The 20,394-nt window shown below is 26.6% G+C and overlaps 1 protein-coding gene across 2 annotated transcripts in view; it reads right to left on the bottom strand.

Moving 5' to 3' along the window:
- Nucleotides 1-20,394, bottom strand: part of LOC107456168 (TOM1-like protein 2) — a 35,771-nt gene that overhangs the window by 14,539 nt on the left and 838 nt on the right. The window contains exons 1-10 of one of the 2 annotated variants that reach the window (XM_016073953.3): nt 19,931-20,123; nt 14,475-14,540; nt 12,270-12,354; nt 12,100-12,184; nt 10,756-10,902; nt 7,641-7,775; nt 4,458-4,526; nt 4,123-4,320; nt 3,479-3,557; nt 1,070-1,194 (exon numbers count right to left, since the gene is read on the bottom strand). In XM_016073953.3, coding sequence (XP_015929439.1) covers nt 1,070-1,194; nt 3,479-3,557; nt 4,123-4,320; nt 4,458-4,526; nt 7,641-7,775; nt 10,756-10,902; nt 12,100-12,184; nt 12,270-12,354; nt 14,475-14,538 — 987 coding nt within the window. In that variant the 5' untranslated portion in view covers nt 14,539-14,540; nt 19,931-20,123. Of the gene's footprint in view, nt 1-1,069; nt 1,195-3,478; nt 3,558-4,122; nt 4,321-4,457; nt 4,527-7,640; nt 7,776-10,755; nt 10,903-12,099; nt 12,185-12,269; nt 12,355-14,474; nt 14,541-19,930; nt 20,124-20,394 lie in introns of those variants that run through there. The other variant, XM_043039702.2, reaches the window with a different exon arrangement.

Raw genomic sequence — 20,394 nt, 5'->3', positions numbered from 1 at the left:
AGAAACACTCAAAACTTTGTGGAATCAGAAATGTATCTTTATACTTTATACTTTTAAAAAAAACTGCAATCTATTCATGAAATAATGTCTGTTATCAGTAATAAATAATTGCATACTTAGAATAATAAACAAACTTCTCCATTTATTTTTTTAATAAAAGCAGACAATTTTTCATGAAAGCAGATGTGATTCCACACCAAGAAAAACCTGCAAATGTTTTCGTAATTCTAAAGAATCAAAATTTGTTCAATTGGAAAATATTGTTTCCTTTGATGAGTCAAATTTTCATTTTATTCCACAATCGTTCTAGTTCAAAATGGCGGAAAACTGAGCAAAATTTTTCCCTGTTTTCTCGATGCCGAATAAATGGTTTTCTACTGTACCAAATTAATTTTATGAAATATAGTAGATCTAATATCTAAAATTCAAATCTAAATATAAGTTATCCAAAATTGCTTTACTTTTTGAAAACAATCTAAAAGAATAATTTCCTTAAAATTTTTTAGTTTTTTTTTTTTTTTCATAATCATAAATAAAAATATTTTTTATCCTGCAACAAAATATTATACACTAAAAACAAACTGATTGGATGATTCAAAGATCCCATTTATATTAAATAAAAAAAATTTACGGTCTATTCGTCAGCTAAGTACCAGGCAGAAATTCTAACAAGTTCTTAAGACAAATTTATTTTCAGCAATTGCAAGAGAAATTTATAAATCCATTCTGTTTGAGTAATTTTTGCTGCATTCAGTTCTTAAGACAAATTTATTTTCAGCAATTGCAAGAGAAATTTATAAATCCATTCTGTTTGAGTAATTTTTGCTGCATTCACATGTTTCTTTACCCATATTTTCCATCATTTGTGTCAACTGAATGGCAGAAAAATACAAGTCAATTAGGATCAAATAAATAACCAAGCTAATGCATGGATGAAGAAGCTTGGAAATTTTCTCAAGGCTTTGCATGGTAACCATCCAATGTATAAGTATTAAGCTAATGATAAGATAACAAATTACATTACATCACTAAATAAAATTAATTTTTTTATTGAACATTTTAATTTTACCTCAGCACTCGGGGGTGGAGGTAACTTGTGCTCAACATTTGATGTCATGGCTGTGCGTTTCTTGTCATAACGATCATAACGAAGAAATAAATTGTTAAGTTCATCATTAATTCTAAGTAAGTCACCTAAAAGAAACAGAAATTATGTTAACTTTACAGAAAAAAATAGAATGAGTTTCTGTTATAAAACAACAATACAAATAAAACTATAACATTAAAAACATCTGCTCATAATTTCAATAATACTCAGAATGTTCAACAATAAATTTCAATAAAAACAAAACATACTAAATATACTGAAAAATTAAATGATATTAAAAAAATATAGAATTTTTAAAACTTTACTTTAACCCGAAAAAATATTTTTTTGCTCGGAAAAGTTATGGAAAATACTTTTATAAGATTACATAAAAATTAAACATATCCCACTGTTTTATGTTCAAAATTTCGAAGTGACAAATTTAAAAAAACAATTTTTTTTTTAAATGTTTAATTAAAAAAGATTTTTTGATCATAAAGTACTTGACATATAAAAATGTATTATCCTGAACAATTTCAAATAATAAAATATATATTACTCAATCATAAAAGGTTGTTTTGTTATTTTTGAACCTAATAATCCTTTCATGCCCTGTAAAGGCAGTATCAATACTTTTCTTTTTCATTTGCAAGCAGGATACTTAAATGTGTTAAGAATTATATGTTCATAAATATAAAACAGTGAGCATATAAGCAAAAAGGTAATTTTATGATTAAGGATTAAATTGAATTTTACTGTTAAAATTATTTACTGAAATATAAGTAGTCAAAAATTTAAAAAAGTGAATTATAAAAGATACATTACATGTTTAATATAAATGGAAGATTAATAGCTTACCTCTAACAAGCATTTAAAAAAAAAGGGAAAACAAGCTTAGTTTTTAAAAAATCTATTATAGTATATAATTTTGCAACAAAAATAATTTTTTTAATAATAAGAACTTTAAAAAGTCTTGCACTAAATATATTTTGTCATTTTGTCACCAAAAATAAAAAAATGGTTTAAAATTAACTTCAACCCAACTTTAAAAAAGGGAGAAAAGTTATATAACTATTCAACTATATCAATGAACCAAAGACTTGGCTTGTAAAAAAAAAAAAAAAATTAAGTTAAAATATTATATTTAAAATAACTCCCTTGTTTTAGTTTGGATCATTGCATCAATAATAATAAAAGTGAGTAAAAGTAAAACATTTTTTTTTTGTATAAAAAATAAACTGAAAGTAATTACCATCATTATATTTCAAAACAAATTGACGTACATAGAATAAGCCTAAATATTTTTAAAACCATTAGCGGTTAGGAATAGATACATCTCTAAATTAAATGAACTATTTAATGTATGTGAAAAACAAAAACATAAATTCAACAAAAATTAGAATTTTCAACATTAATTCCTATCTGTCCTACTAAATGGATCTGAGACATGGCACTGCAATAAAAATAACATGAAAAATCTTCAAGTATTTATTAACAACTGTTTAAGAAGAATCTTGTGTATCAAGTGGTTCCAAAAATTTTGTAATACAAAAATCCTTGAAAAAGCAAAACAGAAACATTGATCTGGAAATTAAAAAACGTAAATGGATTGGTCATGATCTACATAAACCTGAAAAATTTAAAGTAAAACAAGTTTTGGTTGGAAGCCTCAGGGCAATATAAAAAGAGGAAGACCTAAAAATACTCGGCACAGGACGATTGTAAACGAATTGGAAAGATGTAGAGAGGCAAAATATCTGGCCACAAATAGATTGAGATAGAAAACTATGATAGAAGCCCTGTGCTCAGATTCAGAGTAAAAAAGAATATAAAAGTCTGTGCTAATGTACGTTGAGAACTTAAAACTTTAATTTCCGATATAAATAATATTTTCCTATATTATTTGAGCAAATTAGCTATTCAAACATAACATTTTATTTGAAATTTTAAGCCTCAACATTGATTCAAAATAGATATTTCATGAATGATAAGAAAGTAAAATTTTACATTGAAATAACATTATTTAGCAATATATAAATAATTTATTATCCAAATATTAAAGCATAAAATAATTGCAAAAATTTTCAGAAAAAAACTAATAAATTTTTGTACCCCAATATTAATTAAAATTATTGCTCTATTTCCACTAATTTTATAAAAATAGAAAAGCTAAACTTGATTTGTAATAATGTAAACTTTAGGAAAAATGTTTCATACTTTGTTCTTTTTTTTTAACTAATTAATAGCACAAAATGCTTAACTCATGTTTCATTTCACATATAAACAAATCAACATTAGCACGATACTCTAAAAATAAAAGTATACATTTATAACAAATAACATACAATTTTTGAGTATGTAAACAAAACTATTAAAAAGGTTAAAACATACTCGTAATTTCTTCTACTCCTATCCTGTCAATAAGATCCACAATTCTACTTTGCATAGCATAACATGTTTTTTGTAATTCCTAAAATAAACAAAGATTTATTAATAAATAACAGTCCGCAGCAACCAGCAGGTTTGCGTTTTTGATCTAACTGCTTCGTCGTCCCACATTGTTTTTTGTCTTCCCATTACGCAGCTCTACATTGATTCTGCTGCATTTGGCAACATTGTTGTGATGGTATTTTAGAAAAAAAAATGAAAAGAATGGAATTGAAATCATGCACGTCTCATGTGGCTTGCGGATCTTTCCTTATATTTGGTTAAACAAACTCACTGCTTGAAGTTTAAATTTTATTGCAATTTTTGAGGATTGTGGTTACAAAATCATCATTATTTAGTGTGATTCATTTCTTTATTTTATTATATATAGAGAGAATAATATACATCCGAAGAAACTCAGTAATAAAATAAATTCTTTATGCTGGAAACTATAATTGAATGGCATTGAGATAAAAGCAAGAGAAGTCATGAATTTTTTTAAATAAACTATAGATTGTTTAAATTTTTTTCTACTTTATTTAATAGTAAATAGTTTAACATATTTGATTAAGTATGGAATAAAACACTCCTGAAATAAGATCCTATACCTGCAAAAGTTCCAAATCTTGAGGGTGTTCTTTACCAGGAGTAAGTTCAGTTAACATATCTCCAAAAACTTTCATGTTACCTTGGACAATATCTAATTCACTGCGTAGTTTGGCTAATTGTTCCTGATTCAAAGTGAGAGGCAAAGCTTGAGGTGGCAAAACATCTGGCATAGGATTTGAACGTAGTGGCTGGAATACCTAGTAATTAATTAAAAATATGTTATAATTAATAAAGAAATAATTTCTCCAACATTATAAAATTTTCAATTAATATCACTTTCAACTACCTTTAACTATTAAAAAAAATAAATCAAATAAATAAAAGCTTTACTAACTGGTGTTGGGTGAGCTACTTGGTCAGAAGACGGCCGAACAGCAGAAGATGTTGCAGGCGTTGGAACACTCTGGAATCAATGTTTTTTATAATAACAGCTAGTTTTGAATAGAAGCAAGTGATTTTTTATTAAGTGCAAATTCTGAATTAAAAGGCATTTAGCATTTTTTTTAATAATAAATTCTAAGTTACAGTTGAAATAACAGTATTTATGAAAAAAAAAAGATTCTAAATAAATTTTCTTACTAAGTGCTAATCCTAAAATAAATTGTAATATAAGTATGAATCAGACTAAATAGACTAGTTCAAAATTATAATAAAAACCCCAATAATCCTGAAAAAGTTATAGTTAACTTATTATCATTATTATTAAGAACAATACTTGTTGGGTGTAAATTCTGAAGAAAAAAATTATACTAATTACTTCTCTTTAAGAAGCTCTAAATTATTATAGAAACAATAATAAAAAACTATAAAAAATGTATCCTAAATAAACTATTAAGTATTAGTTAGAGAATAAATCATAAAATAAATATTTATCAGGTTAATGACAAGAGTTTTAAACTATGATTTAAAAAAAACTCAGTTATGAAAAATGTATTATTCCTATTTATTTTTATTGTTATTAAAGACAAATTCTGCATTGCTCAAGCTCAGATATGATTCATTACTATTATTAAAACAGAAAAGAAAATTTAATTTATACAGGGTATCTGCTACATTTTAGATTTTCAAATTCATGACTTTTCATGATTTTCCATGACTATTTCCAAGAGTTTTTCATGACTTAACAAAGTTACTATTTTCTCGGACAAAAATGCAACAATAAATTAAAAAAAGCATTATAATAACATTAATTGAAATTATAGGTATTACCAAAACTGCTATACTCTGCATTTTCATATTTAGATTTTAAATTTAAAAAACAGAGTAAAGAAAGAGTTGAAACAATAAAATAGCTGAAAAAAATGCAAAAGCAAATAATTTTTTTTTCTACAGAANTCATTATTATTAAGAACAATTCTTGTTGAATGTAAATTCTGAAAAAAAAATTATATTAATTACAGGGTGCGTAGCAAAATCTTTCAACAAAAAATAAGCACTTTTTAAGTACTTTTTAAGCACTCAAAAAGTATTTTTAAGCACTATATACATTAATAAAATGCAAAATAATTTTCAAAGACTTTACATGATCATGATAAAATAACTAGTCTCTGACAAAGAACTTTTTGTAGATAATATTAGCCACCATGAAAAGATCGAGAGATTTTTCTGTTCGACTTCAGACAGTGGAAAATGAAGCCTGAAAATGAGAATATCTTGCAAAATGCAGAAGAGTTGCACAAGAGAGTACAAGAATCTCACCGATCCCAGCTCAGTAGACGCACATGTGGATTGGCGCTTTCATATGCTATGGAAATCAACTAGGAAAAACTCAAACTCAATTATGAAAAATGTATTATTCCTATTTATTTTTATTATTATTAAAGACAAATTCTGTATTGCTCAAGCTCAGATATGATTCATTACTATTATTAAAACAGAAAAGAAAATATAATTTATATTTAAAGAAAAGAAAATATAATGCATTCTTTGAAAAAGAATTATTCAACTAAAAAAAAAATATCTAAAATGTCTAATGATGTCACATTATCATCCAGACTAAAAAAAATTCTAAAAAGAGAGTGAGACCTGATAAATTAATCTGATTAAAAAAAGCATTGAATAAGAAAAATTACATATTTGAAAAACATAATTTATCCAAAGATATTTCAATGATTATATAATGCCAAATTAAAGCAAATCAAACATTTAAATTTCTTCTCTTATCTTCTGAAGTAATAGTATTCGTTAAAAAAAAATTATGATAAAAACTTCCATTTATCTCATTAGAGATATGTACAGTGCACAAAGAAAAGCAGACCATCCTGAATAACTTTTGATCTAATGATCGGAATTTCACATTCTAGGACCCAATTTTAATGGCTCGAGGGGGTGAGTTCAAATAAGTACATATTTGAGATCACCCCCTCGGGCCATTAAGACTGAGTGCTAGAACATGAAAATTCAATCATTAGATCAAAAGTAATACAGGTTGGCCTGTTCTTTTTTTGGCGCACTGTACATTTGCTCCAAATGAAACTTAATACTTAGCAACTTGCTTTAACAATAATTTTTATTTACATGTTTCAAATTTAACTAAAAGAGTAAAATATTAAACAACCTTAAAAGCTTAGCCTTAACTTATTATAAGTGTAAATATAAATAAAAAAAATTTAATTTAATGGATAGATGCATAGATAAATGTTTAAGTTATATAATATATAATTAAAAATAATGTAATATTGTTATATAATTGATAAAAGGAATTAAAACTAATTTAACATATTCTGAATGCAATGAAGATATTAGCTTTCAGATAAACCAGTTAGGCCTTTTAAAGAGTTACATACCATTAAGGGAAATTAAACTTGGAAACCAAAATGAAAAATGAAAAATAAGATTGTCCTTGTAAACTGAATTAGATGGCACAAAAGAATTTTAAAAGGTATGTTCATAAAATCTGACAATAAAGTGCAATAATAAAAACTCAAAAGTTGGGGAGTTTAAAAAGCTTTTAAAAATACTTGAGAATAACCCTGAGATTTTTTAACAAAATGGTCTTTAAACTTTAAATTCTATATATTAAGATTTTAGAAAAATATATTTACTTTAAAAAAATCTCAAAATAACAAAGTGGGATTTAAATTTTTTTTAATGCTTATGAACAAGAAACCATATCATTTAATTGCAACAATAAAGAAATAAAGACAAAGTTCTTAAAAATAAGAACTGTAAGCTTATTTTTTACTTAGTTAATAACTTATAATTAATTTAATAACAAAAAATTTACAATAAAAAGTTAACACTTTTAGAAACTGCAACAACTTATCTTTAATACAATTTAATAAATAGCATATATTTTCCAAATTTAATAAAACTTCATAATGATTGGGAAAAAAAACTTTTTTTGCCAATGCAGGATTTATAATTGATAACAGAATATGTAAAACAATTAAAAACAGTAGGAAGTTAATTAAAAAATAGCAGAAAAGTTAATTAACATTACAACTAGTATCCTGTATATAAAGAACTTATAAAAAAAATATGATAAATTGAATAATATAAATAATTAATATTTTACCCTTTGTGGAGTGTGAATTGGGGCCATTGTATCCAAATCAGTCATGGGAAATTCTATTCCCTTTTGTTTCAAATCATGATACACTTGCACAACTCCTTGCATATCAGGATTATTCTGAAAAGCATCAGCCCAGCTCTAAAATGAAAAGCAATAAAATATAAATAAAACTATATTAATACTAGAGGTCTTTGCTCACAAATGTCATAATAAGTTTGCAATAATTTTTCATTTCTTAATGATGCATAGAAAATCCACTTTCTAAATTTATTATCGATCTCTATTGGTGAGGAAGATTTAATTATTATTGTCAATATTTGGATACTCTTCATACAGATTTTAGCAGGGTGCATAGCCAAATTATTCAACAAAAAATAAACACCTTTGAAGCACTTTTCAAGCACTTAAATAATATTTTTAAGCACTTAAAAAAAACACAATTACGTAGGATTGGAAAGTTTTTGACAATTGATGGTTTTATCTGGTTTTAACCGTCAAGTCAAAAAAAAAATTTTAAAACTTTTGGCATTGTTTTTGACAATTGTCAACATTTTTTAATCGTGTAAATCGAATGGCGTTTTCATACGCTACGGACTGACGATAAGCAGAAATAGATTGGGGTTGAATTAATTGTGAAAACGTTGAATAGAACAGTGTGAACAGTGTCTTTCTGCATAATTCGTAGCAAAAATCAACAAAGTAAAGGGAAAATCTAATTTTGGAAAAGGGAAATTAAGCACTTTTTAAAAACACCCTATGAAAAAAGCACCTTTAAGGACTTTTAAAATACGAAAATCGAAAATAAGCACCTTTAAGCACTTTTTAAAAATGCTATGCACGCTGTTTAATGAGAGACACCAGGATATCTTACACAAGGTAATACCAGATTGGTTTATTAATCCTTTCTCAAATGTAAACATCGCAATCACCAGATTTAAAGAAGAAACTCATAAAATTTACAACAAATGAAAAACTGAAAATAAAATTCAAAAGTGGATAAGGTTTTGGTTACAAAAAGAAAAAGCTATAATTACCCTAAATTATAGAAATTAGTTGTAAACATTCTAAATTGCATTTCCCTTCTTATTTTGCTTATTTTTCTGGGTTTCTTCTTATTTATTTTGCATTTTCTTCTTGTTTTTCTGGATACAGTACAGAAAAAAATTTCCTTAATAAAAGCAGAAACCGATTGAATATAACTAATTGATGAGATTTTCTATTGTTTTTAACAAAATTTGATCTCTATGCTGGCAATCTTCTAAAACTGCACCAGGTTCAATGCTCACAATAATTTTTTGTTTTTCCTTTTTTGCTTAAAACCATTTTTAAAAAAAAAAGTTGAAAATAATTCATACATCAGATAATTTTGTACTTTAACTTTCTGGGCATTCGAAACAACATTTAAGTAGCTTTTGCTAATAGGTGTTTTGTATTTAACAAAATATGAAATAATCCACTTACATTTAATTCAAATTATTTTATTCTTGCTTTGTATTGTTACTTTGTTTGAAAGAAACAATTGACATGATACAGTGATTTAATTATCATTAAAGAATTATAACATTGCACTTTCATAGATAAACCAACCTTCTATGCATCATGCTACAGAAGAAAACACGTAAGCTTTTGGATAGGTCTGAGTTACAGAAAATAGATATAACAATGTCAGATATAAGATATAAAATGTATTATAGTGATTTTATAATGAGAACACATTTTATATTCATTTCACATTCATTTTTATACGATTTTATTAGCTGTAAAGTTTTAGTATTTCAGGTAAATAAAGAATTCTGGGGCACACATTTTTCATCAAAAACCTTTTATTTTTACTTCACTATTTATTAAATAACCTGAATAGTATACAGAACAAGAAATTGACGAGATTTTAAGAGAAATTGAATTAATATTTCCTCTCACGCTTTTCAAATCAACATAAAATAATTCAATTTGCTAATATAGAAAAATGTTTCACCAATAACCATTTTCAATGTTTAAAGTAGCTCTTTATAGCTTTCAAAATCCATACGAAACCAACAATCATTTTGGCATATTTTTAGCATTATATATATATATATATACGCACCAGGCTAAAAACTAAATTAGATACAACTCCAGGAGTGCAAATTCAACCGTTGGGTATGAAACCTAATTTAAGATTTTCTATGAAAAAATAATTCTTTTAATTTAATATTTTCAAAATAAAGTAGCCTTTTGTTATTTAATGCTCAAAACTGTTTTTATATACTGAATTTTATACTGTTTTTATATACTTTATTATTTATAAAAGTCGAGGTTCCACAGAAAGAATTTTGATCATTTAGGGTTTCATAGAAGAAGAAAAATTGGGAACAGCTTATTTAGACCATTATCAACTTTAGTGGAATAATGTTTTTCTTTTTTTTTTATATATATAGAATATCAGACAGCTTTGTATATTACATAATAAATAAGCATTAATGGTAAATAATAAATAATAATGTAATAACAAATAAACATTGATGGGAAATATCCTAAAATAAGGGGGAAATTAATTATTTAAGGGTAAATAATCTTTATAATAAATAATCTTATAACATATAGTAATTAATATTATTTTGCTGATGACAGCCAAAAGTATCTAATTCAGCATTGTCATAAATGATCATAACATGTAACTTTTCTGCCCAATCAGAATACACAAAACTGTAAGAGGACTATAATTTATTATTTTTATGATATCTAGAGAAACACTTGAAATCCATACTAATTTTATTTTTTAAAAAAAATTCCAAAAAAATAAGAAAAAAGATTGAAAAAGACAAAAATTCTCAAAGCTAAAATGAATTCTTAAACATTTCAAACTTAAAATAAAAATAATAATCTTATTTTGTATTAGAATCTGTTTCTAACTGAGAAAACAAACAGAATAAATCGCAATCTAATTTCGGATATTAGAAAACTCAAATTTTCTTGTGATAAAAAGAACACTTTTAAGTAAATGCAGAAAGCCCTTTATTGTCTGGCAATTTTAAGATGTAATGTTATAAACATAGTTATAAAATCAATATGTTATGAGATACATATAATATATAACAGTGAGTGCAAATATAACAGTGAATGCTTTAACAATTATTACCTGAATCAAACTAAGAACTTTTTCTTGGACAGCAGTAGGTGGGTCATTCTTAGGACCAATAAGCTTTACTAATTCTAGAATAAAATCTTTCTGGCTGACAAGAAGATGGAATCGCTTGGAGCAGTTTTTAACGCAAGTTTCTAATACCTAAAAATAATTTTGTTTTAATTGTTTGAAATCATATTTCAGCAATACTTTTTAAAAAAATTTAAGTATATTAAAAAATTTTAAAATTCCAAAGAACTTTATAAAATCATTTAGTTTCAAATAATTATTCAGTGTTTAGACATTGAGAAAAGTTCTTCTATATAAAACCAAAACTATAGTATGCCCATTTCAGTACTTTCAATTATGCTTTAATCACATTTTTTTTTTCCCCTTTGCAGATTATTTTCCTGATTTCACATTTCACCATATTACATTTGCAAATAAAAACGTTTATAAAAAAAAGCCAGTTACTCATGAAGCTATTCAAACTTATACATAAAAACTAAGACAGTTATCTCGCAGCTTTATACTACGGAATCAATAAATTATGCATACAATAACAAAAATAAGAGTAAAACCTGGAATTAATTTGATTGGCAACAGTCATTACTACATTACAATCACTACTACTATTTCAATTAGCTTGTCATATTTGATTTAAAGTGTGAAGGAAAAGGTGATAAAGATGACTATGTTAAAAAAATAAAGAAATTTTAATCCTCACTGAAGCACTTAAAGATATAGCATTTATAATCATGAAAAAACAAAGAAAAAATTATTCACGTAAAGTGTAAACTAACTGCAAAAACAATTTTTCACAGAATAGATACCTTTCTCTTTTTTTACTAAAAACAATTATATAGATCCAGATTTCTAAATATTTAAACCTATTAAATGGATACATAAGTCTCATTAATTTCTTAAATCAAGAATAATTTTTTAAAAAAATAGGAAATAAAAAAATCAAGAAAAAATTTTAAAAAAAAAAGTTTTGAGTAATATAAATATATTTAAAGTAAATTTCAATGAGAGTGCAAACAAAAATTTAGCAAAAGTTTATTTAGGCAATTTCATTATATGAATATAAATTAAATTCAAAATCAAATAACAAATCTAGACTTATTTCTAAGAAATAAATTTTAAAATATATTAATTACTGTAATAAATAGAAAACTTAATAAAACAATAGTTTTTCATAAACGGATACTGACTATAATAACAAATCACTAAGCGAAGTTTAAGCAACTAAAAATAGTTAAATTAAATGATAAATTAATTTTAATGATAAACATTTTATAAATTTTAATGATGATTCTTTATTATTCATGTAAGAATGTCTACGATTGTAATACTTACTGTTAAAGTGTATAAAACTACAGTGTAATTTTTTCCTGTGTTTTGTTGTAGTCTCTTTTTAATAGCTTTCACAGCATCTTTTGGCCTGCAAAAAAATATTTTATATAGATATTGTTAAAAAAAGAAAATTGATTTTTTTTAAATTTTCAGTTAAGAAATTTATCAATTACCCTTCATCTGTATCATTAATTAAATCACAAATCTCCATATTTAAAGCCCAGTTTTCTGATGGCAAGGCTGCATCTGTGGCTTGTTCTAGAGTAAGAAGAAACAAATTCATTTTAAATTCTGTAAAATCTATCAATGTTACGAAATGAATGAAATGTTTTACAACAAAACTATAATAAATAACACATGTATTTTGTTGGTCTGAATGAAATTAAATAATTAAATTGTATAAAAACTTTTAATGTAACAAAAATTTTTATGTAATTATTTAAATGCATGATTTAAAATTCACACATCATAATTAAATTCGGAATTTTTGATGTTGATGCATTGCAGAAACTGCCAAAAAAAAAATTTGCAAAATAACTTGGATTTACAATGAAATCAGCATAAAAAAAAGTATGGTAAAAAGTGATAAATTAAATAAACGATTTATAACTCGCGAATCATAATATCATAACTGTATCAGTATTTTAAAAACAACATTGAAATCGGTAGCTATAAATGCTAGAAAAAACTAAACGTAACTTGGATTTATGATGAAATTGGCAAAAATCAAAGCATGACAAAAATTTATTATTTATATGTGCGATTTGAAACTCGCATGTCGTAATATCATAATAAATTACTGAATTTTCAAAATCATCATAATTTCTATTTTAGATATTTTTTTGTAGTTTTTTAACTGCAAAAAAGATTCAAGAGATATTTTTGATTATTTAAAGGAGTGTTTTCTGAAATTTGGGGAAATTTCCCAAAGAGTTTTTGGTAGGAGACATTTTTCTAAACAAACATATCTTAGATTTGCAACTTTAAAATCACATAAAATAAGTAATAAGAATTTTTATAACCAGTGGTTTAATTGAATGAAAACTGGAATTTTTTCAGGAGGTGGGTTATTCTTTAAAATATTTTCTGGTTATTCGTATATTAATTTTTTTTACAATATATAAGTATAATTCCAAGCGTAACAGAGGGGAAATCACGCATGTATTTTATCCTAAAAAATTTATTAAATATATGTGAAAACAAAAAATTGTGCAATAATATGCTACTTTAAGGTGCAATGTTTAATTAAATGGCATAAAATAATAAAAGAGCCTCATAATTTAATTTCCAGGTAATTAAATGGGTCTGTAACAGAGGGGAGAAAGAAAATCCCACATTTTTGACATGCACTGTTATTTCCAATATATTCTGTGATTTGGAACATCCTAAACATTATTTGTAATTTATTTTTTTAATTATTACATTTCAAGGTAAAATAAATTATTATAAGACTTTTTAAATTGCTAACACATTTTTATTAACTTCAAAAAATGCAATGTAACAGAGGGGACAATTTGCAAATTTGACAAATAGTTACAGGGAAATATCACGCCATTTAATTAAACATTGCACCTTAAAGTAGCATATTATTGCACAACTTTTTGTTTTCACATACATTTAATACATTATTTAGGATAAAATACCTGCAGGTGATTTTCCCTCTGTTACATTTGAAATTCTACAACCGGTTTCAATTGGCATTGAATTCAACATAATTACATTCAAACAAATATTTATTTGCAAAACATCAGATAAAATCGGTTGTTAAATTCATGCAATTTTTAAAGTGACTCTACAATTTCACAAGTGAGTTCTCATTGCAATCTGAAAGGGGCTTATATTTCTTTTTCGTGGAACTTTTTCCCCTGCACTTTTTTTACTGTATTTTTTACGTGATTTTTTATATGAACACTTGCCTTGCAAAATGTTACTAACAGTTAATAGTAGTATAATTGAGTGATATAGATTATATTATGATATCGCTAAAATATTGCAGTTGTTAAAATTAAAAATTTTACATTTTTAAATTTACTAAAATAGCTTATTAATTATGTATTTGCTTATTAATTTTGTTGGAAGGTGGGCACCCCTGAAAATTTTAATGTCATTCTCATAAAACTCATTTTTTTATCAGTATTATTTCTTTGAAACATTCATTTATAGTTGCAATATACTGTCAGTTATGTGATTTTTAAAATATTGTACTACACACATTATTTAATTTAGTGATTATACTCAGCTTAAATTTCCTAAAATTGTTAATTTCCTGGGAATCACTTCTTAACAACAACCTAATAATAGTTTTTTTGTTGTTTCTTTTCAACTAATAAACTTAATTCCCACAAAACTTGAAAAATTAATTTATGCTGAGAACTTACCAATCTTTTGTCCAACTGGAGTATTAAGTGGATTACCCCCAAGAGTTGCTAGAAGACCAGCCATAGCTGAAAGACAAATGCAATATTTTAATCAAACAAATAAAAAAATCCAGAATATTTTTGAAGGTGTACCTCTGCCAAATTTATGAAATTCAGAATACCCCTAATATTGATATTTTCTGCCACTTAGCATTATATCTCACTTTTCTTACATTTTGCCAGTAGAAAACATTTTCAACACCTCTAAATAATAGTCGCATCCAATCATATTTAGGTTTGAGAAATCTTTTAAATAAAAGAAAAAATGGGAGTATCTCTTTATCAGCACATGTGCCAAAATAGTTTTCAAATTTTCAGGCAATGAGCCATAAAAATCTTTAAAAAAAAAAACAAATAATAAAATTAAAAAAACATCATAGAGAACGACTAACTCTAAGAGTATAGATTGGCAATTGCAGTTGGCCCCAATATGGAAATAACCAGCAGGAAACAAATACAGCAGACAATTTGAGGTTAGCATAGTTTTCGACAATTGTCAAAAACAATATTAAACTAAAATTTTGATATAAAAAATTATTAGCTATTATAAATATGAAGTAGTAATGATTAATAACAGTACATAAAAATTAGCAGTGCTCAATTAAACTCCCATTTTGTTTTGACAATTTCTGTCAAAATTTTAGGGTAAAAAATCATAATTTATTATAATAAATATTAAATAATTATAAATAAAAATATGTAAAATTGCAATTTATCCACAAAGTAATTTGCTTAATTTTTGAATATAAAGATACAAAAACAATCAGCTTATAAAAAAAAAATTTAAAATGAACACTTAACAATCATATTTTTTCTAATAGAAATGGTTATGAGTTCTCCACTAATGATAGATTATGAAAAACTTCAAAACAAGAAATATCATCTAATAACCCTTAATTTTAAAAAAATACCACTATATCCTAATTTTTTTTTAGTTGTAGGGCCATTATCTGGAATTCCTGACACGATTTTTCTTTTTTTTTTGTGAAGGACAACAACCGAGTATTCTTTGGACAAATATTTTTTTTCTTTTAAAGAAAAGAAGAAAAAAAGATTACAGGCCATTGTCTGAGATTCAATACACTGACATTCCCAATAGAAGTGAAATTTGCATTCCATAAGTGAAAATGATTAATTCAAAGAGATATGCTATTTTTCCTTAATTATCAACTCAGTTAAAAAAATAATTAAAGGAAGTTTAACTTTTACATCGTTCAATGTATCAAACATAAAATAAATCATTTCCAATCCATCACATTCTGGTCGTTTTGAAAATAATGTTAATATTCTATAATAATAAGCTCACAGTTGGGCTGAAAAGTTCGTAGGAGGCTATTATTATTAAATACATATGATTTTTAGTTAGTTCTAACCTTTGAAAGACCAGAATTTGACAGCTGTCGGACTATTAGTTTGTGAGATATAGTATTTTTAGTGAAGCAACTTTTGTTAGTTTAAGAACAATGGACAAAAAGGAATTTTGTGTGTTTTTAAAGCATTGCTTTTTAGCGAAAAAAATACTCTTGAAGCCAAGGCTTGGCTTGGGAAACATTATTCGGACTCTGTACCAGGAAAATCAACCATTGAGAGTTAAGTTTAAACGAGGCAAAATGAGCACTGACGATGCACACAGTAGTCGCCCCAAAGAGGCTGTTACCGACAACATAAAAAAAGTCCACAAAATAATTTTAGATTACCGTAAGTGAAGTTGATCAAAACATCTGAGACTCTAAAGATATCAAAGGAATGTGTTGAACATATCGTGAATGAATATTTGGGTATGGGAAAGTTCTAGGCAAAGTGGGTGCCGCACTAGCTCCCAATTGGACAAAAACAACATCGAATTGATGATTCTGAGCTGTTTTTGAAGCTGTTTAATCGTAATAAATCCGAATTTATGCATCAATATAGGACAATGGGTGAAACATGGCTCCATAATTTCACACCGGAGTCCAACCGACCGTCAGCCGCGTGAAGTGCACGAGACGAACCAACTCCAAAGCGTGGAAAGGCGCAACAGTCAGCTGGCAAAGTTATGGCGTCAGTATTTTGGGATGCTCATGGTATAATATTCATTGACTATCTTGAAAAGGGAAAAACTATCAACAGCGACTATTACATAGCGTTATTGGAGCTTTTAAACTACGAAATCGCAGAAAAACGGCCCCATTTGAAGAAGAGGAAAGTGCTGTTTCATCAAGACAATGCACCANCTCTTTATCAGCACATGTGCCAAAATAGTTTTCAAATTTTCAGGCAATGAGCCATAAAAATCTTTAAAAAAAAAAACAAATAATAAAATTAAAAAAACATCATAGAGAACGACTAACTCTAAGAGTATAGATTGGCAATTGCAGTTGGCCCCAATATGGAAATAACCAGCAGGAAACAAATACAGCAGACAATTTGAGGTTAGCATAGTTTTTGACAATTTTCAAAAACAATATTAAACAAAAATTTTGGTATAAAAAATTATTAGCTATTATAAATATGAAGTAGTAATGATAAATAAAAGTACATAAAAATTAACAGTGCTCAATTAAACTTCCATTTTGTTTTGACAATTTCTGTCAAAATTTTAGGGTAAAAAATCATAATTTATTATAATAAATATTAAATAATTATTAATAAAAATATGTAAAATTGCAATTTATCCACAAAGTAATTTGTTTAATTTTTGAATATAAAGATACAAAAACAATCAGCTTATAAAATAAAAAAATTTTAAAAAGAACACTTAACAAGCATTTTTCTAATAAAAATGGTTATGAGTTTTCCACTAATGATAGATTACGAAAAACTTCAAAATAAGACATATCATCTAATAGCCCTTAATTTTAAAAAAATACCACTATATCCTAATTTTTTTTTTTTTAGTTGTAGGACCATTATCTGGTATTCCTGACAATTTTTTTTTTTTTTTTTGTGAAGGACATCAACCTAGTATTCCTTGGACAATTTTTTTTTCCTTTAAAAAGAAAAAAAAAAAAAAGATTAAAGGCCATTGTCTGAGATTCAATACACTTACATTCCCAATCGAAGTGAAATTTGGATTTCATAAGTGAAAATGATTAATTCAAAAAGATATGCTATTTTCCCTTAATTATCAACTCTGTTAAAAAAATAATAAAAGGAAGTTTAACTTTCACATTGTTCAATGTATCAAACATAAAATAAATCATTTCCAATCCATCACATTCTGGTCGTCCTGAAAATAATGTTAATATTCTATAATAATAAGCTAACAGTTGGGCTGAAAAGTTCGTAGAGGGCTACTATTATTAAATACACATGATTTTTAGTTAGTTCTAACCTTTGAAAGACACGGATATAAATTTGACAGCTGTCGGACTATTAGTTTGTGAGATATAGTACTTTTAGTGAAGCAACTTTTATTAGTTTAAAAACAATGGATAAAAAGAAATTTTATGTGTTTTTAAAGCATTGCTCTTTAGCGAAAAAAAATACTCTTGAAGCCAAGGCTTGGGAAACATTATTCGGACTCTGTACCAGAAAAATCAACCATGGAGAGTTTGCTAAGTTTAAACGAGGCAAAATGAGCACCGACGAAGATGCACACAGTAGTCGCACCAAAGAGGCTGTTACTGACGAAAACATCAAAAAAGTCCACAAAATAATTATAGATTACCGTAAAGGGAAGTTGATCAAAATATCTGAGACTCTAAAGATATCAAAGGAATGTGTTGAACATATCGTGAATGAATATTCGAGTATGCGAAAGCTCTAGGCAAAGTGGGTGCCGCACGAACTACAACAAAAACTACAACGAATTGGTGATTCTGAGTTGTGTTTGAAGCTGTTTAATCGTAATAAACCCGAATTTATGCATCAATATGGGACAATGGGTGAAACATGGCTGCATAATTTCACACCGGAGTCCAACCGGCCGTCAGCCGAGTGAACTGCACGAGACGAACCAACTCCAAAGCATGGAAAGGCGCAACAGTCAGCTGGCAAAGTTATGGCGTCAGTATTTTGGGATGCTCATGGCATAATACTCATTGACTATCTTGAAAAGGAAAAAACCATCAACAGCGACTATTACATAGCGTTATTGGAGCGTTTGAACTTCGAAATCGCAGAAAAACGACCCCATTTGAAGAAGAAAGTGCTGTTTTACCAAGATAATGCACCGTGTCACAAGTCAATGAAAACGATGGCAAAATTATATGAATTGGTCTTCGAATTGCTTCCGCATCCACCGTATTCTCGAGATCTGGTCCCCAGCTATTTTTTCCTGTTCTCAGACCTCAAGAGAATGCTTGCTGGAAAGAAATTTGGCGCCGATGAAGAAGTAATCACTGAAACAAAGGCCTATTTTGAGGCTAAAGACAAATCGTACGATAAAAATGGTATCAGAAAAAATTATATGACTGCTATAATCGTTGTATCGCCCTTGAAGGAAACTATATTGAATAATAAAATGGAATATTATCAACAACAAAAAAATTTCTATGTTAGTCTACAAGCTTTTCAGCCTAACTGTTAAACCCGTACTCATGATTAACCAGATTGATTCTCAAACCAGGCGACTAGATCGGATTTGATATATCATCTAGAATCCTACCTAGATATCCAAAAAAATTTAATCAGAGGCAAAAATTTTATATATCTTTATGGTGATAACACAAACCACTTCAGGTCAATGAAATTATTTGTCTACTAAAGTTTTACCAGAAGGGAAATCATAATTTAAACTCCTTTAACAATTTTTTGAAGAAAAAAAATACTGAGAAAACCTGACAACAATACACAGTAAATTTCGACAGTTTAGAAAAAGAACATTTATGAAGCATACACTTTTCCTGAATGAGTATCAATTGAAATCACAACTACCATTCTGAGATAATTTTTGATGGGAAACAACATGAACAACTACAATAAATATATATATCTATACATATATATATATATTTTTTTTTTTACTGAAAAACTTGGTGGAAGAAGCCACTACCTAGTATAACAACTGAACATTATTCTACATTTGCATCTTGACCTTAATTCTAATAGGTAATTTATAATATATAATTTCCAAGATAATATAGAACAGTGAAGATCATTGTTTCTATATTATCACAGATATAGACATTGTTTCTAAAAACTCATTTCTAGATAAAAATGACTACTTTTATCTATTAATTATAAATCAATTAAATATTTGTACTAAATTTACAGATTTGGTTTACATTAAATAGTAGCTTATCCATCATAAACATTAATAACATTTAAGGAAGGAGAAAAAATATGATTAAAAATTTTTCAACGTTTTGAACAGTAACTTTAAATTGAAGAATGTAACATAAAAGCTATTTAAAAAAAAAAAACTATATTAATGTATATATTAAAGAGAACTGATTAATGCCATATTGGAAAAATTCTTTTAAAGCAATACTAACTTTATAAGCAAGTTAAAATTGATGCTTCAAAAAATATGAAGTCGAAGAACTTATGTTTGTTTTTTATGATCTACAAAGTATTTTCTAGCAAAACTTTTTTCATGATAATTTTCAATCGAATTCGCAACTACTATTCTGCAATAATTTTGATTACAAATATTGTGTTACTTCCTTTCATTTCAATGTTGTAGAAGTCACACTTATTAAATTTTTTAGTTTATTTATTTTTCAACGGTGCTTAGCAGCCGCTAAGAGTAATAAATAAATAAATTTCATTGGCTGATTTTGATATCTTTTCAATAGTTATCAAGGCCGTCGGGCTACCGAAGCGGGGGTGCCATCCCCTCCGCAGAGGATCAAAATTGTGATGGCATGTCTTCGGATCATCCTTCGGGATGTTTCCCAGACCGTCGCCAATAGCCCATTGTGCAGCTCTAGTGCTACGTAAATTAACAACAACAACA

Source organism: Parasteatoda tepidariorum, chromosome 10 (assembly GCF_043381705.1).
Source record: "Parasteatoda tepidariorum isolate YZ-2023 chromosome 10, CAS_Ptep_4.0, whole genome shotgun sequence".
NCBI classification, from domain to species: domain Eukaryota; kingdom Metazoa; phylum Arthropoda; class Arachnida; order Araneae; family Theridiidae; genus Parasteatoda; species Parasteatoda tepidariorum.
The sequence above is the reverse complement of the archived record's forward strand: the minus strand, read 5'-3'. Positions and strand labels throughout refer to the sequence as shown.